Source organism: Rhea pennata, chromosome Z (assembly GCF_028389875.1).
Source record: "Rhea pennata isolate bPtePen1 chromosome Z, bPtePen1.pri, whole genome shotgun sequence".
NCBI lineage: Eukaryota > Metazoa > Chordata > Aves > Rheiformes > Rheidae > Rhea > Rhea pennata.
The window spans coordinates 31,857,011-31,881,245 of record NC_084702.1 but is presented as its reverse complement, the minus strand read 5'-3'; the positions used below and the strand labels follow the sequence as shown (position 1 = coordinate 31,881,245).

Sequence of the window (24,235 nt, the reverse complement as noted above, 5' to 3'; positions counted from 1 at the left end):
TTATAGTCCAATCTGTGCTGCATAGACCTTATGATGTTTTGAAGATCAATATAGAGAAGTTAAAACACACAGAAAAAATTGGAAAGGAATGGTTTGTCCTGTTTCTTTTTACCTAGTATGATGTCACCCCTAGAACTGCAACATGCACAAGGTTTAAGAAATTAAGACAGTAAAGCACTGTCATTCCATTTTGTAACAAGAAACTGAGGAACAGAGAGACTAAGGCTGGCTCTGCCTTGCAAGGTACACACTGCAGGCTGAAGAGCAGGTTTCAGCGCACCGATTCAGTAAACTATCTGTCTTTCTTTTGCCAAATCTCAATATTACTTTGTCAAGGTAGAGGAAAGACTGGGATATCTTCCAGAAGGAATTGGCTGAAGTGACCACACTGAACCATACGGGTCCAGACCTTCCTATTTTCTGGATGAGAGCTTGTCTCTCGGGGCTGAGTATGTTAAAGCTCTTCCTCCTGTAAAGGTGTCTCACGCTTAGAGACAACTCCTGAAAATCATTAGCATTTGAACAAGATGGGGCAAACTCAGACTTGTAGGCAGAACCAGACCCTAGGTGACAAACACATACTAGATGACTTTTCCAAAATCACTGAAGAGGTAGAACCATGGCATCTAGGATCTCATGTTAATGCCCCAGCCATGGGAACTCAGCTCCCTTCTGCAGTCAGAGCTCACTTCCTCCTCTTTTTCCCTTCCCCTCTCCCTCTAGCTCCCCCTCACCCTCTCTTTTTCCACTCGCCTTACTAAAAAAAACCCTCTAAATTCTGGATGTGACTCCTTCGTGAGTTAGTACAACTATGCATCATTACTCAGTATCTTTACTGTGAAAAATCCTTGTTTTCCATTAAAAGCTTCAGGAGTTCACTGTAATTACCTAACTAAAAATGTAATCAGATATGCTTTTAGAACTATTTATAAATATTATCACATGTTTGGGCATGTGTCTTAGGAACTCATAATGGACTGTAAAACATAAAGAGTTTTTTACACATCAGTTCTTTTCAATTTTTGAAAGCTCCTGTGTATCTATTTCAGGTGGGACAGCATCCAGGCAGAAAGGATTTTTGGGATGCATTCGTTCTTTGCACTTAAATGGAATAGCCCTTGATCTGGAAGAGAGAGCAAAGATAACACCAGGAGTGGAGCCAGGCTGTCCCGGACATTGTAGCAGCTATGGTAACCTGTGTCACAATGGAGGAAAATGTAGAGAAAAATACAGTGGATTTTCTTGTGACTGCACTTTCTCTGCTTACACTGGGCCATTCTGTAAGAAAGGCAAGCATGTCTTTTAGTTTTATGAATTATTAAAAATAGAACCATACAGTCTAGAACAAGAACTTTATCACCTTTTAAAGATATGCTTAAATACTTGCAAAATATTTCTGAGTGAGTTTAACTTAGTATAGAGAAATGTTCAACTGATTTTTGTAGCAGCTGTTCCCACCTTTAACACTGTCATGAATTTTCCAGAGAAGTATACTCAACATATACCATTTAAAGCAGACATCACACTATCCAAGAGGATCAGCATATTATCTATAATGTTATGCAATGGTTTTGAAACTTTTATATTTTACTACAATTATCAATACTTTCAGATTTCTCTTTCAATTCTTAATTTCAAAACTGGGACTAAATTTGAAAACAGACCAAAAAACAGAAAATCCCCAAACTGTTTTTTACTCTAAGAGGTAAGTGAGATCATGGGAAACAGGATTCAGCTCATCTTGCCAGTTATTTTAAAAGAATTCTTTGCTATGGTGTTATACTGATGGGTGATCACAAGTCACCAAGCTTAACTTGTAAGAGTGGAAATTCGTCTAGAACTTTTACTCTTTGTGAATAATTCTTGTCTTCCAAAGCCAGCTTGCTTCCTTCATGTATTAAGGCTTCAATGCTGTAACTCCTTGCTCCTATAAATCAGTGAGCAAGGCATCAGTCCACCCATTGAAAAAACACCACTGCCACCACAAGGATACAGGACTCATGTGAAGTCCTTCCATATCTGTCACTGTGGAGATAATGCAACTCACTGAGAAATGAAACCGTCTTCTGTCCCAATACACAGCGAGAGAGGCTGGTGGTCATACTCGCTGTTTATTATTCTGTAAAGCCTGAGTGGTCCTGTAGCTGAAAGTGAGGGGTGACCTGTAATAACATCAGTCACCCTCTGTCAATATAGTGAGTCAGATTACAATAATTTCCCAAATGTGTCACAAGTGTGGAGGCTATGTGCAAAAGCAATATAGTCAAAGACAGTGACTTTTAGCTGGAAAATTTTGTGAGGAGAAACAGAGACAAAGAGACCCTCTATGAATGCCTCTTCTGTGAGAAGACTGTAACCCAGTTTGTATTCTCCTTTTCCTTTCTCCTATCTGATCTATCTCTCCCAGTGCTTTAGGTGTGGCCTAGGTTAATTGGTGTATTTGTGCTTCCTCCCCCCACACCCATTTCTCTGTAGGAACAGTAGACAAAGGCAAGACGACATACGGGCCTGACAATATGGATAAACAGGAAAAAAACAGAAGGCACATTCAAACCCAGACAAAAAGAAACTCTTCTTCGTACAACAGATAGATAATCTGTTTATTTAGCTGGGTGTTTGGTGCAGGAGGAGTCTATTATTCTTTACAGTCCTGAATAGTAGTTCTATTAATATTTCTTTTTCAGCTTTATCATTATAACTAAAAATACTTTTTATTCTTTCTGTGGTGGAAAAAGAAAGAAAAGCCTTATTATTATTTTGCATGATATTTAAAAGTGAATTGCCTGTTGTTTCAGAGATCTCAGCCTATTTTGCAACTGGCACTTCTGTGACATACAATTTTCAAGAATACTACACCTTAGCTAAAAATTCCAGTTCTCATGCCTCTTCTTTCTACGCTGACATGACACTGAACAGAGAGGCAATTACGTTTACCTTCCGAACAACACGGACACCAAGCTTACTGCTTTATGTCAGCTCCTTCTACAACGAATATCTCTCGGTCATTCTCACCAAAAATGGTGAGTGTTCAGCTAGACTGTGCGGAAACACTGATGGACCTCATAGCTGCCAACCCAGGTTCATTCTGATTCCTAGGCCTGAATCACAAATGAAGCATTGTCCTGTTATTGCTTTAGATGGTGGATTTATTTTTCAGCTGTACCAAGTAGTGTCTTCTACCTGAAAATTGCTGCAGCCACACTCTAATATTTCCTCTTAGTGTAATTCAAATTTTTATTGCATTTTTTTTAAATACCATCAGTAAAAATTATTATTTCTGGAAATCCTTTAGAAATGCAGTAAAATATTTCAGATTACATTTTTTGCAAGCTTCAAAGTTGAGACAAAGTACATCTTCTGTGTCCATTATACACATACAAAGTACCAAATATTTATGATAAACAATGATATGAAGTACTTTTTAAAACCATATCACCCATTTTCCAAATGAATTAAAGGCCGTTTTGTTCAGCTATTATTGTAGACTAATTGTATTCCTGGTGAAAATACATGTAACGTAATTGATGTCAGATGACCTGTGTCCATTTCAGCCAAGCATCAAATTTTATTCAGTCTTTGTTTTCCATTCTTTCCGCTTGTCTTTTAATTTCTGAATGCTTGTTTTCCTTGTCTTACATCTGTCTAAAATCTTCATTTTTTGAATTAAAATGAAATCAGATTAAATGAAATCCTTGAGTTTGTCCAAAAAATTTATAGCAAGTTCTGACCATTCGAGTCACACGGGTCACATGCTGAAAGGGACTGTGACTTTTCTGGATATGCATTTGGATGTGGAATAGTACCGGGATGTCTTCCCCATCATGTGAGGTAGAACACGCGTTACTCATGAGAGGCCGAGCTCTGCTCGTGTTTTCTTATAGTGATCTCTGTCTTGCTTTCTAGAAAGTTGCTGTCCATCTATGACTGATACAAAGTCTCTGATCTGGTGTGGAATAGTCTGTATATGTGCTATATGTGCAGGGACAGTATACTAAGAGTTAACACAGAGAAATAGAAAGCGAGAATGATTTGTCAACTGGTCAGAGACTTTAGAGCTCTGAACAATGTAAACATTATTCAAGAACAGTGTTATTAAGGTAATAAGATGAGTTTTATATGATAAATCATACTGATATTAGCTATCAGGCCAACTCTTTCTGTCTGAGCTGAATTTTAAAAATACATAAATAAATTGCTGCGCATTTTTACTCTTTAAGTCATTATCCAGACTTGCTACAGCTTATGATTATCTTTAGTATTACTTCGCACTTCCAATATTTCTATTTATTTTCCTGTTACATTCTTTCATTTCTTAGTTATGTCAATTTCTATGAGTTAAGTTGATCCCTCAAAAAAATATTTATCTCACGATTGTACCCTACAAATGTGCATGTGAAAATGGAAGAATTATGTATTATGTATACCATCTGTTTTGTACATAGTTTAATATGCCATTTTACCAATCCCTGCAGGAAGTTTACAGATTAGGTATAAGCTAGACAGCTATCAAGATCCTGATGTCTTCAACATCAATTTCAAAAGCCTGGCTGATGGACAATTGCAACACGTGAAGATTAACAGAGAAGAGGAAATTCTCTTTGTAGAGGTAATTCAATTAAGCAAAAAAAAAAAAAAAAAAAAAAAAAAAGAGTGGATTGTCATCAAAAAGTACAAAACACAAAGTAAAATGACATAAAAACAATGAAAAATACCCAAAATAAACTGTGTTTTAGCAGCTCAAATAAATAAAGTGAAACGTAGCACATTCATGTTGAGCATCAGTGTAAGCCTCAATTAGGCATTCTCTTTGATGTCTATCTTTTCTATTAAAAGGCCAATTTTCTGTAAAAAAGGTCAGTTCTTCCTCATTGTTTTAAAATAGAATACAATTAATTGCATTATGGCTAAACCTTCATAATTTGTAAAATGGGGATGACTTCTTACTCGTTTGGGGTCTTGTGTTTTGTTTTCTTCCTTAAAATAAAGTATCAAACAACAATTCAGACACATTACCACTTAGGTCATAATTTAAGGTTGCTTGTCTAATTCTCCCAGCTCCCTTTTACATTAAAGGAATATGAATATTAAGGAAAAGAACATCAAGAAAAATTTGGATTTTGTTTTTTGCATTATTTTTGATGAAATTGGATGATAAGATGGAAATATTTAATATTCTACTTCTAGATACTAATATATTAAAAGCCTTAACTTTAAAATAAATGTTAAAAAAATGGATGTTAGTGTTTTGGAGCAAGAGTGGAATTTGCATAATTATGTACTAGTGCAAGGCTTAAAGGCAAGTTGTTCTAGAGGGATCATGGGGGCAGAGCACTTACAGTATAGTATTAATCTTTAATTAGGTACTGTTTATTACTATTATTATGTAATGTTGAATGCCTTTTTTTAATTACAAGAGCCTTTTTTGTGTTTTCAGAGGTTTATCAGTCTAATTCATCCTATAGATGACTAAGAAGGAACTATATAAATCAATAAGATAAATAATGGCTTTACTAAGATACTTAGGAAGTTTCACAGTCATAATCAGTGATCTGAGGAAGCTGATCATCAATTCGTTGATTAGTTTTTATGGTACAATTAACAAAGGTTTTCTTTGGCTCTTTCTATTTTTAACCTTCATCTTCTCTCCTTTTTGCAAACTTTGACTAATATCTTTTCCACTATTCTACATTTTTTCATTGAACCATTCTGCAGGTTAACCAGAATGAAAAAATGAAATTTATTCTGTCTTCAGGCACAGAATTCAATGCAATCAAGTCCCTCACACTCGGCAAGATTTTAGGTAAGTGGAATGCCACATGAATTTCCAAAACATAGATCAATTTCTCATCATGCCACATAAAAAGTAATAACCCTAATCTCACTAAGAGATACGTGTTGTCTTGGACTTAATTAGACACTGAGTGACAATCAAGGTAGAAACTTCAGTCCTGTCGAAGTGCAAATATAATCATGTGTAAGTGCTTCCTGAAAAATGAGCAAGTGGGTTCCATTAAAAATAATTTCACACTTACCCCTTTCATTTTGCAATCAAGCGTTAGGGAACACAACATTTTTCTTACTCTCATGAAAAAATAAATCACTGTCAAATCACACACAAAGGCCACAGAGTGGTATTAATCAGGTACCATATTTGAGAAACTTTCTGTGACAGATTTTGAAGGAAAGAGTTAGGGTTAAGGTAGTTTAAGAAAAAATCCTTGTTGGAGTTACTCTTTTAAAGCAAATTAAGCTATGGGAAAACATTTTGTCTAAAGTGGATTTATCGTAAGTTGTCTTCTGTAGTGATGAAAATCTAATTTACCTATCTGCATCTGCCATTCTGTCAATTACGTTAAAATAAAATAGGCTGAACTAGAAATCTCAGGATCTTGTTATTTTCATATTTATCACATTGGGAAACCTCAGTGATTGAGTAATGTGTAGTGCTAGTAAAAATTTTGGGAAAATTTTTATTTCTCTTTCCTGTAAAGTGATTTAAAATCTGTGTTGTTACATTTCAGTATCAAGTAAAGGTCCATTTGTGAGTTCTTGCTCTAATAGCATTTTTTGTTGCAACAGTGTGAAAGAGAGCTATAAAGCCTGGCATAGTCTGTAGTATACACTAATGTTGCATTGACTTTTTCACTATTTTGTAGTTAAGATTGATTATTTTCATCCTTTTATGTTTAGTCTTAGGGGGAGTATAGAATAAACAGGTCTGCCAAAATACTAGTTCCTGGAAAAGATTGTACATAGCTTTACAGAACTTAGGGATTTAGGGTTATATATGACATACTAGTTTTTACCATTACTGTCAGGAACTCTGTTTTTAATGCAGAAAATATTTTTAACAAATTAGGGCACCTTTTATTCAAAATGAGACTGGAAAATGAACTGCTTCCTTTGATCTTTCTGTGGTTTTTGACCATTTAGCCAGCGAACTGACTGCAGGAGAGCAATGGCTTCCCATTCTTTTAAAATCCCTTTAAGTAAACTAAAATGTTAACATGGCTTTTTGTAGAAATAAATTCAGAAAAGTGATATGTGACATGGCAGAAATTGAGTTTTCATCTCAGATTGGTGTAGATGGTATATTATTTTATCTTGCTCCCTTATGTATGTGGGAACTATTTACATGTTTTTTTTTTACAATACCTAGTCTAAAACTGAAGTTCTATATAGTGTTTTTGAACGTTCAGTTTTATGTGGTTTAGTTTAGAGGAATTTTACTACTACATACCTGAGGTGTGCCTCGAGAATCTATATATCTACCACTTGTGATATAGGACCTTTGGGAATACTGTAACAGCTTTGGTAAATCAATGTTTCTGCCATTGTAACAGACTCAGAAATATTGTCCTGAGTATGAAAGTAGAAAACTGCTGTTTTACCATAAAATCTCCTGCTGATGAATAAAGCATTATCTATAAATGCCCTTCATGCCGCTGGATTACGGGCAATAAGTCTGGACCTGCATCTGTCTGACCGCATTCAAGTCATACATACGAAAGCAGCACAAAAGGCATATGCTGATCGCCTTTGTCTCTGCTCTGAGTAAAACGAGAGTTTAATTCTCTATCTCTCTCTCTCTCACATATGTGTGCACACATACACGCACATCGGTTCCCAATGTAGCCTTTCCTACATGAACATTGGCTGGAAAAAAGGGTTTCGTGGTACATTCAGGCTCGCAGAATATTCGTAGTTTCAAAACAGATGCATAATTAAAGTGACGTCTGACCTATCATTGTTTTAAAAAACACATATGTAGACGGAGTATTTGTGAGAGATTTGAATGTGACGTTTTAGGTGTAAATAATTTAATGGCTCAGACAGCAAATACTTGTGTTTTTATGTTCTAAGAGAAGCATCTAGAAGATGTGAAAGCATCATTTTGAAAAATTTATTCAACGATTATTATTTTCATATTTGTAATAACAGAGTACTGACTAGAGCTACCTTAAAATGGATTAAATAATAAATTTAAATAATTTAAAAATCATGTATATTAAAAAAAAAAAAAAACTAATTATTGAATAGTTGTGATTTTTTGGGGAAATATGTCCATTTGATCTATTCTGACTAGAAAAGTAACTAAAGGCTTCAAAATTAATATGCAACTAGAAATTACTCTTATAGAACACAGTCTAGCAAAGAACTAGTATGTAGATATGCAAAGAGAGAGAATAGAAAATCATAATTTTTAGCATGTATATAAACCAATATTAGTTGAAATATAAACCATTAGATGAAAATTGTTTAAGACATACTTAAAAATAAATCAATAATAAAATTGAATCAAGTATTAGTAATGTTTTGGAACATGTTATTCTGTCCCAATCACACTCATGTAAGTGCAATATCACAATGAACAATGAAGAAGTAAAGGATTTGACTTCTTTGTTATGAAATTTCATATCAAAGCTTTCATAATTTTACTTAAAAATATAATTGATCCAATATAACAAAATGTACATTTTCAGGAAAAAAAAGTCTCTTTTGATCAGTATTTTAAATTAAAGACCACTGTTGTCTTCTAGTTTCTGAATGCTTGTTTTCCTTGTCTTACATGTGATTGTATTACATCAGCAATATGTGATTATTTATGCAATTGTTTTGCATCAGCAGAGTAGCATGAGGCATGGAGTTACAGAGAAGTTATCTATAGCCTTATGTGTATCTATAGCCTTTATAGGTTTTTGTTTAAAACAAATCTGAGTTTGTTACTCAGCTAATTTTGAAATCCCAGAAAAAAATATTAGTGCTCTCTCACTTCCCCAAATCTAAGCTTTTCATGTTAAAGACCCGTGAATTCTCCTTATGGTGACAAAACAGATTGAGAGCTAAAGGATGTTGAGACTCAGCTAAACATGTCTCAAGGGAAAGACTTGTCCCTTAAGTCAAGTCTTAAGGGAAAGGAGAAGAAAGCATATCCAGCCACCCAGCTTGCAGGATGAAAGCCAAAAGGGACACTTATAGGTCTTCCCTTTCACAGGTACTCCTTCTCAAAGCACCCCACACTGCAGGAGGGCTGCAGGAAGCTGTAGGAAGCCTCTCTCCTTACAGTAACACGCTGATAAAGTAATTCACTTCACCCGAGGAAAGCCGTATTTGCCCACGACAAAGCTTCCTAGCCAGGCCGGTAGGAGAGCAGACAGCCCTGGGAGATGTTCTTCTTAGGGGACAGTGGTTAAACTTTCCCTGCCAACTAAGATAAGAATATGTTTTTAGCAAGCTTAGATCTGATTTATATGTAGAGTTTCACAGTTTAAGAGAATGCATGATTTTAAGCATGATTTTCAGTTAAACCGAGGTATGACCAAGGTATGGACACCTCATGCAATGTAAAAGTGGTTATTTTAATAATAAATAAAAAGAAAGTTTCACTAAACTGTTAAAAGTTAAAACGATAAAATAATTTTAAATTGATCTCTTCAAGAATATTTTGTACCCAGATTTAAAATGTAATTTTTCTATATTAAAACTATTCATATCTGTTTGTAGCCAATTTGTTCTTTTCCGTATTAGTTTACTTGTCTCTGCAGTATATGTAAGACTAACTTACAGGAATATTGTTGAGGATAATTAATAACTGTACAGCTTGCTGAAGAAGGAAGAGCTTTAACTTTTAACAGTTTTTATTGATAAAAGAATGATAGAATTGTAAAACTCTCACTGTGCTCCTCTAATATGTAAAATATAGTGATAATTCAAATTGTTAATTTAAAATCAGCCTTTTAAAACAGTAATGTCTGAGTACTCCTACACAGGTGCCAAAGTGAAGCACATACTAATTAATCGTTCCTTTGAAAACTCATATTTCCGTTAGAGCAGCTTTTTGTAGCTATTTGGGAATTCACATAGTAATAAAATAATAAAATTTAGTCTTTTAAAGTTGGTTGAGAAAAGATTTTAATATATGCTTTTTAGTGTAAAACATGCATTTTCTACACAGCTGCTTTAATTTAATATACACATAAATGTGGTCCAGCAAATTCATGAGAGGCGTATTTTAAAAACTGGAGTTTTTTCCATCAGATTTTTAATTTAGTCAGCCAAGCTTGTCTAGGCACCCTTCCAGTAAAGAAGCTTTTCAGGGCAATCATTTGGGGAAATAGAAAGTTTCCATAGTCTTAAAATCTTGGATGAAATGCAAGTATTTAAAAATCAATGTTCAGGGATTTAGCCAAGACACTTCAATTTGATGAAATAACTCTGTTGGCATATATTTGCCTTCTAATGTTCAAAATAAAACATTAAAATGAAATATTAAAATAAGTGTTTTTCTTCTAGTCACTCTCAACAATGTGGCAAATGATAACTCCAGAAATAACACCTACTTATAACTCCTTACTGCTAGATTTTTAATACTGGAAAAAAAATTTGTATTCTTCCTCAAATAAACTACTTTCTAATGAAAACCACTAGCAACAACACATGAAAGCATGTAAACTTTCTGATCCACATGAGAAGGGTATTTTTTGGCCAAAGCACTTTATCTCCTGGTGATGACTCCCAAACACTTAAATCTAAACCTAAACTTCAGTAAAATAATCTTGCATTTCTTTATGCTCTAAAAAAGCTAGTGTGTAGTGTCACTGCATTTACCTGGTTGCACATTTGCTGTAGAAATAAAATCTAAATGTGACTGAAGTCTGTGAATGTGTCGATATAGTTACTCTTAATTGTAATAAACACTTGTAATGCAAAAGTATGGCTGTAATAAAATATATGTGCCTCTGCAAGACTGTTGTAGAAACATAGGATTTTATGACAGTCCATTCTGAGTTCATCATTAGCATCTCCAGCTGCAAACTTAACTCTGAATGTCAAATGGTCATTAATTTTTTTTCTATTGGGTAGGTTAAAAAAACTCCTTTTGCTGAGTGAAATGATAGGCATCCTGGAAAACGCTAAGCAAAGAAAGGAAAAAAATGGATCTGAGATAAGATAAGACTCGTCAGGAATTTGAAAAAAATTGAAAGCCTGATTATCATCACCATAAAAGCAAGGAGCTCACACTGAAATCTTTTGGTTGCACAGTCCTTACCTTCTTGCCTTGAAATGTTCTGTTAGGATATGTCTATCTGCTGATTTTCAATACTGCTTCATAGGCAACCAACAACTGAAGTAGAATTCAAAAGAGAGGATTGTTTCTGTTTTTGTTTTTTTTTGTTTTATTTTATTTTCTCTTTTTTGAATGAGACAATGTAGGTGGGGTAATTTAGCTTTATTCTCTGAAAAATGTTGGGTACTTTTCCCAAATGAACTGTTACAGATGCCTAACAGTGCATAATTGCATCTTATTACTAAGCAACATTTTTTCAGTGTGTCATTTTCAGTCAGGAAAATTTGACATAAGTTTGTGTTCCCCACAACACAAACTTTGCATTTGTGTTATCTCTTTTTCCAGTGGTATTACTTAGTCTAATTTAAAGTTAAGTTTACCCCAATAGTCCTTTCTAACTAATGAGTCAACTGAACTCTAAGGATTATTAAGAATCTAGTTTCCTTTTGTATTATATGCGTACAATATTTGCCAAATACTTTGCATAGGAAAGTAGAACTTAACAGAAAATCCTTCACTCTTCAGATTTTCCATCTGCTGCATAGTTAGGAGTATATTTCTTTCTACATGACTTTTGGGACAATTTTTTTCTTGTCTTCTTGGATTAAAGTCTTTTTTACATGAGAGCCACATAAAAGAGGCAGTTAAACATCCACATTTTATGTAATCTATCAGTTTAGATGGGCAGACATTTGGCTAACATCCGTCTATCTAATAGTACACTGGCTATGAGTGAGCAGCTGAGGAAGAAGTTTTCTTGTTACTTTGCAACATTCTACCAAAACAAATTAGCTCAGTTTTCACTATTAAACTCATTGTACTGAAGATTGCCTTGTACAGCAGTATTTAAAATTACCACAAAAGCCTTTATAAAGCTCACAAGTTGATCTATGTCTTCTCAGATAAACTGTAGAAGCAAATGAGATGACATTCCTACTTATTTAAAACTTTAAAACGTACTTTCTTTAAGAGTCCACTTTGAGCAATTAGTACTTCCAGAGTTTTTGCTTAATTCAAAACTGTCAGAGTCAAGAAACTGTATAATTGCCAGACTAGTGCATTAGTGAACATTAGATACTGAGCAAATATGTGAGGTCTGACAGGGCGCATACATTTAGAAAGGCAGCTCAAGAGAATAAGAGGCTTTGGGTTTTTTGTTTTTTTTTTTTTTTTTTTTTTTAGTGGAAAAAACTAATAGTATCATGCTTAAAATGTACAGTCAGTTGGAACAATATGTATTTTTTAATTTCACAAAAAAAATCACATCTTTGCTGAATCTAAGGTCTTCAGAAACAATTTGTTTTGACACAGTTGATGATGGTGGGAAGGAGTAGATATATGAATCTGTAGAAAGCATATGATCCATCAATGTACATATTTATGAGGAGCCTAATAAAATATGTATTTTTCATGAACACATAATTCATCCTTATCTTTTTACAGAATGAAAAAAAAAGATGCATTTTAATTTAAATATTTTTAGCTACATTTTAATCTTTTTGCTTTAGAACTTACTGTAGTAAGTTAAAAGCATTTCCCTCAGCAGACTGGCAGCTGACATCCCTAAAAAATGTTGAATGTATCTGGCTGTCTTTTAATTAAAGGCAGACAAGAAAGGGATGCAGTGAATCTACATATGTTGCTGTAACTCAAATATGCTCAGAGGAACACAGGTTAATTATTCATTTATTCTTCTGTCACTTTATTTTGTTCATTTGCACTATGATTAATTGTGTTCTGTTCCTTTTGATTAACAGAAAACAGCGACATAGATGAGGAGACTATGAAGGCGAACTCTCAGGGGTTTATTGGATGTCTCTCTTCCGTGCAGTTCAACCACATTGCTCCTTTGAAGGCTGCGCTGCACCACAGCAGCTCGGTCCCCATCGTTGTAAAGGGACGCTTCACTGAATCCAACTGTGGCACGCTAACTGGAGCTGACTCAACATCAAGTGAAACAACCCACTCATTTGCAGGTAGCATATGGTTTTCACTTGCTAATCTGTAAAGCACAATCTGAGGACTCATGACCTGCAGCACTACCGTCTTTTTTTTCAACATGTGTTAACACTTCAGGAGTAATTTGAAAAATAATTCTCTTAATACTTACTTCTAGCCTTTGCCTTTTCCTCTGAATGTTTTCATTTTTCTCTTCATCTCTGTAAAGTGTGAGCTACATCACTTGCACTCTTATGGACCCCATGAGTACCACTATTCCATACCGTATGCAAGCTGTAACCATATGTCTTTATCTTGAGAACCCTGTTATTTATCTGTTATTTTCCTTTCCTTTTCTGCTGCAGATCATTCTGGACCAATAGATGAGGGAGAGCCCTTAGCTAATGCAATCAGAAGTGACTCTGCAGTTATTGGAGGTAATAGAGATTATAACAACTCCACTGAAACCTTAGTTTTCCACTAACTGTGAGTCTTTCAGTGCTGATCTGAAGTTAGTAGGAATTTTGTGTTCATAAGGGGAAAAGAAAACACAAGGATTTGGTTTTTTTGCAAATGGTGTGCACTGAAAGACAAAAGTGTGTTTTAAAATGCAAGCAGTATCTTTCTGGTTTTCTTTTTACATGAAGTAATGATGTAGGTGTTCTGAAGATTGGAATACTCTGCTGAAGCACAAGATATTAAAAACAGATTTTCAGCCTGTGTAATACTGGTTCCTATAACTTAACAACAAAGTGTTTAGATGTGTTGTGGCAAATGGCACACGTTTAAAAAAAACAATGTTTGCTCTTTGGCTTTGCCAAAATGCTGGTTTTTGCTACACGGATAAGTTAAAATGAAGAATCTCTTGTTTAATATATCTCAGCGGCACAGCTCTTTCATGGGAAAATGAGGGCACATATTCCTTAAATGAATCCTTTGAGGCATGTTTTATTTTAGTTCTTATTTGGAAAACAATACATTCTTGGACAGAGAGCCACTTTCACTGTATGCATATTAAAATATTTAAAAAATATTTAATTACTGTTGTCCTGAATACCATTTCTCCTCTTTTTCCTTACCATTTCTTTTGTTCACTTTAACCAGTTCAAAGAGAACTACAAATGAAAGTCCACAAACATTTTTTAAAACACTTATTTTTAATGAAGACACAGTGGAAGAATCACGTACATTTTAAGTGCTCCCAAAGTAACTATGATGACAGTCCCTTTAATTTAAATCACTAACAGAATATATTTTCTATGTGGCTTAGGGTAAAAGTCTTGTGCTTAAAATATAGGACTGATAATCAGGATATACAGGTTCAATTACTGTATCTTCCTCACTGAACATCTTTTGAGCTGAGATGCTCCCCAGCAGCAGATGAGAAGCCTACGAGTTCTGTCCCTTTAGCAGGAATGGAGAGTAGCCAAGTGAGTCTTAAGAGGAAGAGTTTGAGGATATGGATACTGCAGGAGAATTTCAGTTTCCATCATTGGATATGGCTATGACAGTTTAGCTTTTTTCTTCACAGAGTGTGGTTGTCTCCTGTGAGAAATTTCCCCTGGGAGAAGTTCTGGTGGCATTTCCTCTCTGAGGAGGGAAGAAAACCTGTTTTCCCTCTTGAAAAATGCTATTTCAACCCCCTAATTCGGTAGATCATTAGTCACTTCAGCAAGAATAGGGAATAGAGGAGGGAAATTCCTTTAAATTTGGAATAGGTGTCATTTTTAAGGATATGACATTATTTTTAAGCCTGAACAGACAACTGACATAGTAAGATTTAGCAGAATAAGGCTGCCAGTGATGCTCACTGAGGATAAAAGCATTTAGGGCTTTGGAAGGTGGAGTTAAGACCTGCTTTCACCTGTATGTCTGCTATTTAAATAATGGTACTTCCTATGGTCAGTTATTACTGACTTACCACAGATCTAGCTCTTAAGCTACTAAAAATTATAAGTAATCAAATCTAGAAGGTTTCTTGCTTGTATATTAGTATTTATCCACAATTTTAAGGTACTTACAGTGCTTTTTTCAGGCTGTCTTTTCTTGCTAATAATTTGGAACTGTTTATTTATTTGACTGTCCTGAAACAAGCAGCTAAGTTAAAAGTATAACAGTATTAGAATTGTGATAACTAATAAGAGGTTCACATTATAGTACTATTCTTCAACAGAAACAGATCTAAGTGCTTATCAAATAATTATTGAATGTTGAGGAAGATACAGTGAACAAGTACTTTTACACACATATGTGAACTCAGATGAAGTCAGAATTTCAAGTATAGTTTCTGAGTTCTACTATGCGTCTAACTGTCAAAAATTACTTTATCGTGGCAAAAGATAAGTATTATTTTGCATAGTCCTTTTTTTCCCGCAAGATTATTTTATGTACTAGATAATTTAGTGTGGGTGAGTAATTTTAAGTTTAACAACAAAGTCATTTTTGAACTTCAAGCTACAATAGTTACAGTTTTTAAAGGTAATAATTACCTCACAATTTTATTGTTATTAAACACATTTGGGAATATGTACTCACAGTTTTTTTACTGCTTAAAACTAGTTATTTCAAAAACAAGTACAATAAAATAAAGGAAATTAAATAAAGAATGTAGAATAAAGAAAACTGTACACTATTCAGCAAAAGGCCCATGTAAGTGCCTTTAAATCAGAATAACTGGTAATTTCACCCCTTCAGCTGCCTCGAGTTTGAAGCTCGTTTATAGACAAGCCCTTATAGGAGACATGTAGGTCAGTACTGTTAATGTGAAACAAGAGAATGACTGTTCTATTTAATCTAGAGATGATCCAAATCACTACATATTTACTCAAATTTTACAATCTAAAAAAAATCAGGTAAAAAATCTGTGACCGTTAATATAAAAGAAAGATGCTGCTCATATTAGAGAATGACAGACTGATAAATGCTGGATTTTGCTTGAGAATGGATGGTCCATTTTTATTTACAGCACTCTCTTTTGAGGACTTTTTCTTGGTAGTAAGTATTTTTATTGTGGTTGTAGTAGCCAATTACAGTGGCCCAGCTTATGCAGAAGGTTTTTCCATCTTATACAGCAGAACTGCTGAATTACGATCATTTCTCAGACTGTTATTTTTTCCTCCCTGTAGTCAAGTCTTGCTACCTGCCCCTCTGTTTGACAAGCACTTTCTGCTTCCTTTCTGCTTCTTTCCTCCCCAAATTCCTCTCTGACTCATCAATTTGCATGGGGGCTGAGACCAACCCAAGGATGGAGAGAAAATGGGAAGAAAAGGGCTGGAAGTCTGTAGCCCCATAAATATCTCTAGGGGAAGTATCTCATTCTTCACTGCTCTTAATCTGTTGCTCTGGGAGCAGTATATCTCTAGCAATATTTCAATAAATATTAAGTAGTTGTCTTTAAGATTAAGTGCCCAATATATGCAGTCTCTTGTATGTCAGACATGTACCACACCTCAGTAAGCTACTGAATAAAGTTATATTTATTTTGTTCCTTTCTCTTCTATCTGTCCAGCTAGAACAATATAGTGCAGGTGGTTGTAATGATAATGATTTTACCCTATCGGGTTGGATTATTAAAGCTGCTGGAAAAGGAAGCTTGCTCACTTTCCTCTGTGTAGGTACTGAGTCTGCTTGCTTAGGACCCCAGATTTGCACAGCTGTGCAGAGCACAGCCATATCTAGGATGTCAGGTTGAGTGCCACTAACTTGCAGGGAAAGGAAGAAGCCAATCCTATTTAATTTTCCTTGAACATACAGTGAGCCTTGCTTTTCACCCATATCTTCTGTATTTTGTCTAGTGTCTATTCATTATAATAGGACAGTTACACAGATAGAATAGCCTTAGTTAAAGCAGATCATAAGAACCTTTAAGATGAAAAGCAGTTGGATGGAGTGGGGATCTTCCTTCTACAAAGCAGAATAAATGTGAGAGGTTTTGTCCCATTTGACCTGAAGATAGGCAGCTGACCGATATTCACTGGAGTCCCTGTGATAAACTGTTGTATACTTTCCTTTACGAATGTTCCTCAGTAAAGACATTGTTTAACAAGGACCACTCAACTGTGCTCTGAACTGATTTGTGCAGAGTGCTGGTTATGAATGGGATTAATTTTGTGTAACCAAATCCATTCAAGCTTGGATTTGATTGTATGCACAGCCAAGACTGGTATAAGACCTAGCTGAGAATTGCAGATACATGCTTTTCCCCATGCATCTCTCCTGCTCCACCTCTGCTCTCCTGATCACTTGCCTGAAACTGGGGCAATGACACAAGGGCGGACGGACAGGCAGGGGAAGGCTGATGAGGGACTGTGTGTCCCCTTCCCTCCCGATGGGCAGATGGGGCGGGAGAGCTGAAGGGTGTGAGTGACTGAGGGGAGAGAAAGTACTTTGTCCTGTACCCATGGGAGCAGGGGGAGACGAGCAAAGTTGTGGTGGTGCCCTGTCTCATCCCATATCATAGTCTGATGGCAAAGTCCCTGAAGAGCAGAGCAATTCCTCAAGCCTACAGTGGCTTGAGCTGTCAGCCTGGCTGAGAAGGCAGCTGGTGAAAGAGGAACAGGCAGCCCCTATCTACCCTAAATCTCTACTGGACTTTTCCTCAAAAGTTTCAAAAAATTATAGTAGTCTGTGGCAGGTTTTGGCATCCATAGTTTATCATATAGCTGATGCTGCAGTACTATTTCTGTAGCAAAAGCAGATATGACTTTCTATTTCTTGGGCTTCCTGGCACCCCCCCTCCACACACACACACACTATGCAATAGAGTCATTCCTTCTTTGTCCTACTACCCAACCCCTGCTTTATTATTTGCATATCCTGTTTTGTAACTGTCTCTCTTTTCTTCTCCTAGGTGTGATAGCAGTCGTGATATTCATCCTACTTTGCATCACTGCCGTAGTCATCCGCATTTATAAAAAGAAAAGCATATATTCAAAAAATGAGGCAAAAGGATCTGAAAATGAAGACAGCGCTGAGTCTGCGCTGAAAAGTGAGCTCAACGTGCAAAACACAGCCAATGAAAATCAAAAGGAATACTTCTTCTGATTGGCATTTGTGATTTAGTTTAATATAATAATGTGACAGTATGACTTTCTTGCCAAGCCAGGGGCTCTCAATGGACAGAAAAAGCTCTTGCACTCTACAGTGAATGCAATGGATTTGAGACCTATTATACTGCATATGTTCAGTCTCAGTGATTGCTATAGGAGGCCTCTTTAAATTACATGCATTCCTTAGCTATTATACTGTAAATGCATTTTATGTAACAGTGAAATAGATATTGTAACCAATTTCATTGTTGGTAGTTTCCGACTGTTCTGATGTGACCTTCTGCAACTGAAGTTTAACGTACATACTGAATATGATTTCTGAATGGGAAAATTGTTATGAAACTACTCCCATCTTTCTCTTTAAAATTTGATTCTGGAATTTTGTTCAAGGTGAAAGATGGATTTCTAATAGTTTATGTTACTAAAGAAATTCTGCTGTGTTGCTTAATAGTGATCGCTTTTACTTCCTGAAACTGAAAATGCCTTTGGAACTGCTGTTGGCTGGTGTTAGCATCTGCTTGTGAGCCATGAAGTCAGGTGTCCAAAACAAATTGTACTTTTTTCCCCTGGAATATGACCTATATCCTTATTATCTCTTCTTTTTGGCAAGTCTAGAAGGGCTTACAATTGAAGGGTGTACAGTGTGTTGATATACTATGAAGTCTCTTTTGTAATAGGTTTTCATTCATGGTTAAGTTGATGGCCTCAAGCTAGACTCGTACATATTCTACACATTTTAAATAAAATTAGCTCCACAGAAGACAAGCATTTCACTTGGAAAGATGAAGTAAAATATTAATAATAGTTAACTTGTAAAGAGAAACAGCACCAAAAGATAATCAAAGTTATTTATCCTAGTAAAATTTGAGAATTAGAAATTGCTTCCTTTGTGAAGAAGTAATATTTCCTTTGTACGCAGTCTGGATGCGTCTATGGATGCATCCTCTGAAAAAATTGCACCTCTGATCTGCTCCAGACCTCAAGATTAAGTTGTTCTACTTTATAGAATAGTTCCTGACTGCTAAGATAATAAAAAATAGAGCATTTAGAATCTAGTACAATGGCTGATACTTTAATAGTTTGGCTCTTCACCTATAATAGTATCTACTATACCTCAGTAAGGTAATGTCTGAGTATAAGTACCCCTCAAAATTAAACAGATATTTAGTATCTTGAAAATGTAAATAAAAGCTATCTATGATTTTTATAAATAAATTACGGGACATGCAGGGTAGGATAAAGTTATCTAAGCAGCATGTCACTTTAGATACCATAGGGGATATAAAATATGTGTGGCCTTGTGGGTATGTCACAAGATCTACAGAAGATGTATGTCCTTTGGAAGAGGCATCTGGAAGTTAGGTAGGACAAAGGCATCCAAAATGGCACTACATACCTGTATTGAGGTAACTGACTCCCACCCAAAGGGGATTTTATTTTTTTTGTGATTTTTTTTTTTTTTAATAGAAGACTGTGTGCCTAGAACTTGGTTCCATGGAAGGATTCAAGACTTCTGTGTTTCCTGGATTTGAAAGATTTAAATTTCAAAATATTTTAGGACTGATTTGTGTGTGCTCCCATTGAAAGCAATGACAACACTCATTTTCTTTCAGTGAAGAGAAACAGAGCTAGATCCTGCACTGTGAACTTTTACCCTAGATACTTGAGAATGTTATAAAGGTCCATAAACCTGAGATGACCTGCCAAAGTCTTGAACATTTAAATTACTTTACATAAATTATAGTTATAAACATCAACCTGCCATATCTTTGACAATATCACCTTTTAAAGTTGGTTTTCTTCCATCAATTTATACCTTTAGTTTCTAGGATCTTACCATTTCTTTCCTGTTTCCTCCTGTGCAGCTTTACTTCATTTTTAGTTTTTTTTTTTTTTTCTCCCTTTTTAATGGCTTAGGAGCTCTGCAACCAAAAACTACATAGATCACGACGAACAGACTTTTTATTCTACTTGCTTTTGTAGTTCTGGGTGTGTCCACGGTAGTAGACTAATCAGACCCAGGACCCAGGTTGAAGAAGTGGGTATCCATGTAGTGTATCTGTTATTGTATTCGCTGGTACAGTTTGGTCCCAAACAACTAACTCACTTATAGAAAGGTAGCATCAGAACACGTGAGGAGAAGGACACTCAACTGTTTCCAAAAGATGATATGTAGGAGGAAATCCCATTTTATGGATGTGGAGAGGAGGAGATGAAAAACACATATAGAATCAGATCTGCAAGTCCATCCTCTCTTTAGTTTACTACTTGAGACACTCTCAATCTAGCCGGTTACTTTCAAGAGAGAATTATGTTCCCTTCTCTTCAAGGGTTTGATCTAAATTACACTGAATTTGAGAGGAGTCCTTCCATGGACTTCCCCGAAACTCAGTCCTCTAAGCCTCAAGAGTCCTTCCCTTCCCATGGTAGATATACCAGTGTCCACCTTCTTGCATCACTCTTTTGACACTGACTCGCTGCAAGAGTCTCAGTTAGCTCCATTTTATTCAGTGCAGGAGACAGTAATTGTGGGGCAAAATTTGTATGATGATGGTAATTATAATACATTAAACACTTCACTAAAATGAACAATTTAATCAGTTATAAAAGAGAGAGCTTTCATTTGCGAGCTATACTAACCTAATAAACCCAAAGAGAACCCACACTAGGACAAGTTGGAAGTATGTCAGTCTAATTTTCCAGGCATTTTTTTCTTCTGTTTCTTAGTTACTACATTGTGTATCTCAGAGGAGAGCAAGGTTTCTTCCTTCACTTTGTTTTATTCCAAATGAACAACTGTTTTCTTTCACTATTCTATAGGTCTTCTTTTAAAGGCAAGAGGAAGGCAATATCTGAGTAAAACCCCTACTTCACAGAATGATTAAAAGGGGGTGGGGATAAATGCTTGTGTGAATGACACACTATTTCATTCAAAGAAATTTTTATGGCACTTTGCTACGTGGAGGATTCTAAGGGGAAATACAGGTAGATTTTGTTGAATACACATCTATCTGCAGATTTGTAGCATACAATAATTATGTCTCTCAGAAAAAGTAAATACCCATTTTCCTCCACAGAAACAGTGATCATGTCTTTGTTACCTGAGTCCAGAACACACAGGTTCATAGTCAGCAAAGCAGCTGTTTCCATTACTTGCTGCATTTCTGTGGGTACAACAAAATGGTGGCACCAAAGTGCCCTGAGACATCATACACTATTGTGCTGTCCCTTCTTTCCAATGTGTGACCTTTCACGTCTCTGTTAATAAAAGAAACACTTTTTAAAATAAAGTGAGGAAAATATTTTTTAAAAAAGAATTTGTATAAAAAAGTTTAAAACTGAGGACAATATACTGTGTGGGGTTTTTTTTTGTTTGTTTGTTTTTTTGTTTTTTTTTTGTTTTTTTTAACAGTAAAGAAATGTAGAAGTGCACATAAGATCCTGGTGAGTGTGGTTATTTATAAACATAACAAAGGGAGTTCTAACGTAACAAATCCACCTTCCACAGTGATGTGTCTTCTGTGGCAAGTATACTTTTTTCATAAGCACATTAGAAAATAAGTAGTAGCATGAGTGTTGGTACACTTTTAAAACTTTGTGTGGGTTCCCACTACAAATGGGGTATATTATGTAACTCTAAATACAAAATGGGTGTAACAGGCACAACATTTAGCACATGATTTAGTCAGGTTCTGGGAAAATATTTGCAGCACAATATCCTTTTGTGTAGAGGAAGAATGTGTAATATGCTAAGTGCTCAACTATACAGGAAACATAAAGAGTCAAAATGAAGTAAATCTACAACAACGTTATTCATGGAAGTGAAATACAAGAAAGTAGTATGTAAGACAAAACAGTGAGAATTCCAGAGAGGAATCAGCTGCTTAAATTAGACAATTAAAAATTAGATTTAGATTTAGGTATTAAGCAGCCTGCAGCAGGAGAGAGAAAATCTGAGACTGTGACTATTGCAGGTCAGCAGGTGGTTGTTGGGCAATCCCCTTTGGAAAACCATAAATTACCTTCAGAACTAATTGTAAAATTTAAACTTGCAAAGAAGTTGTGGCTGTATAAACCACATGATGTCACGGAGAAGAAAAAGTATTCTTTTGCATCAGAAAAAGTATTTGCTAAGTCAGAAAATTTAACATCAAAAAAAGCATGTGGCCTCTTTTCTAGGGTGCAATAGTGGAATACACAAAAATGTACAAAAAGCACTAAAGCTATTCTAGGAGAAAGCAAAACAGACAAAATAGGGGTTTATGGATCTTTTTTTCTTTTCCAAGAAATCATACTTCATCCATGTTGCTTAAGGGCTGCCTAACAAGAAAGTATTGGTAAGAGCTAGCACTGGTTTTGGATACACAGTCTAACCCATTTAATCTTTATTCTTGCCATTGTTAAGAAATGAAACAAATGTAGCAAGCACATTGCAGGGAGATGGATGTCTTTCCTTCAAAAATTGACATAAAATAACATTTATTTTCATATCAATTTCTAACTTTCATCTATGGTAAAACTCTGATGTTTCTAACATTTGATAAAAGTAACTCGAAATAAATTATGCCTGAAGCGTCTGTTTATAGCATGGTAAGTTCACAGGAAAAAAAAAATCTCCATACATATTCACATGAACACACACACTCATATATACATGCCTAAAAATGAACTACTTGGTTAGAGATAGGATTATTTGGATTTTACCTTTTTGTTTATCTCAAATACTGAAAAAAATAGCCTAGAGTTCATAAACTCCCTCACTGGGAAAAACATATCCAATCCATTTCACAAAATACTTGAGATTTCTTAGTTTCTTCAAGAGAACAAAACAATTACAATTTAAAAGTTTCTCATAGAACAAGAAGATAGAGAAGATGGAAGAGAAGCCAACAAAATATAAAAATGGGAAAAGAGTCTTTTATCAATTCACTTAAAACATCCTTCTACCAGACAGTCAACTCACTTTTAGGAAACATCAATATTTATGCCTTCAGATTAGGTAAGGCAGCGGGCATTAGCAAAAGACTTCTAAAAGCCTTCAAAAGGGAAACAACTAATCAAAATCCTTCTGATGTTCAAGAAAACTAAAGAGGGGTTGTCAATGGATTACGTTAGATTTCACGAGGGAGAATTTGTCCTCAAGAATCACCATGAAATAAACTACTAAAATAATCCATAGTGTAATCAGTAAAATGACATATTGGTCCTGGTTACCTTTATATGTTATCCTTTTTAAATACAACATAGTGTTTAGTTCCTATAGCTTATTCAGACATGTGCAAGCAGTTGTTATTTCAAATGCAATGTAATCTTTTTGGAGTCTAGGAATTAGTGATTTTTTGTTTTGAAAAACAGAAGCGTCTTGCAAATAATTTGCAAGGTCAACATTAACATAACTGAAAGCACCCATCATAAAATGTTCAAGATTAAAAAAGTAAAGATTGCAAAAGCAGCCCTGCTACACAACACAAATTCAGTGACGGATGCCTATTTACAGATGAATTAAGTAATTAACAGACTTTCAGCACAGTTCCACAATAGAAGAAATATGTGATTTGAGGTCTGATCGAGAAGCCCAAGAATATCTGTCCCATCCTTTAAATCTGTGACCTTGAAAAAAGTCATCAACCCTTCCACTCCATTTGCACAAGAGGGAGAAAATACTAAAGTTTTTACTGGATTTATTTATTAATATTTTTAAAGCCCTTTGAAGAGGAAAACCTTCATATAAATGAATAGCATCATAACAGAAACCTAAGTGAATCTTTTATTTAGCAAATGATGCTATGGTAAGTAACATTAATTATACATCATTATACATTTTATCTTAAGACATTTATTTCAGGACATAATCCTTTTCCTTTCAAAGAGAAATAATAGATATTTCATGTTCTTTTATGCATAAGGATAGAGTGACACATGAATAAATAGGAGAAAAAAAAGACCTTGGACTATTGGGTACAGCGTAGATTTGATTGCATGTCTTTTTTTTATCAGAAATAACAGCCCAGAACATTTTTGTCTAGGTAGATGAGTAATACTTGAAGTGAACAAGATAGGTGCTATATAGATAAATATGTGCAAAACATGGATTATAACAACATGTTTGCATTGTTCCATGATGTCTTCTGCTAATTGTTTAGCCCAAAGGGATCACACATATGCAATTTAAGAAGCATTC

At 35.1% G+C, this 24,235-nt stretch overlaps 1 protein-coding gene across 1 annotated transcript in view; it reads left to right on the top strand.

Annotated features, from left to right (window-relative positions):
• The window catches only part of CNTNAP4 (contactin associated protein family member 4), a 231,818-nt gene extending 213,769 nt beyond the window's left edge, over positions 1-18,049 (top strand). Inside the window, exons 18-24 of the mRNA XM_062599127.1 lie at positions 1,050-1,289; positions 2,796-3,020; positions 4,473-4,606; positions 5,713-5,800; positions 12,826-13,044; positions 13,372-13,443; positions 17,856-18,049. Coding sequence (XP_062455111.1) covers positions 1,050-1,289; positions 2,796-3,020; positions 4,473-4,606; positions 5,713-5,800; positions 12,826-13,044; positions 13,372-13,443; positions 17,856-18,049 — 1,172 coding nt within the window. The remainder of the gene's footprint in view (positions 1-1,049; positions 1,290-2,795; positions 3,021-4,472; positions 4,607-5,712; positions 5,801-12,825; positions 13,045-13,371; positions 13,444-17,855) is intronic.
• Positions 18,050-24,235: the final 6,186 nt, after the last annotated feature.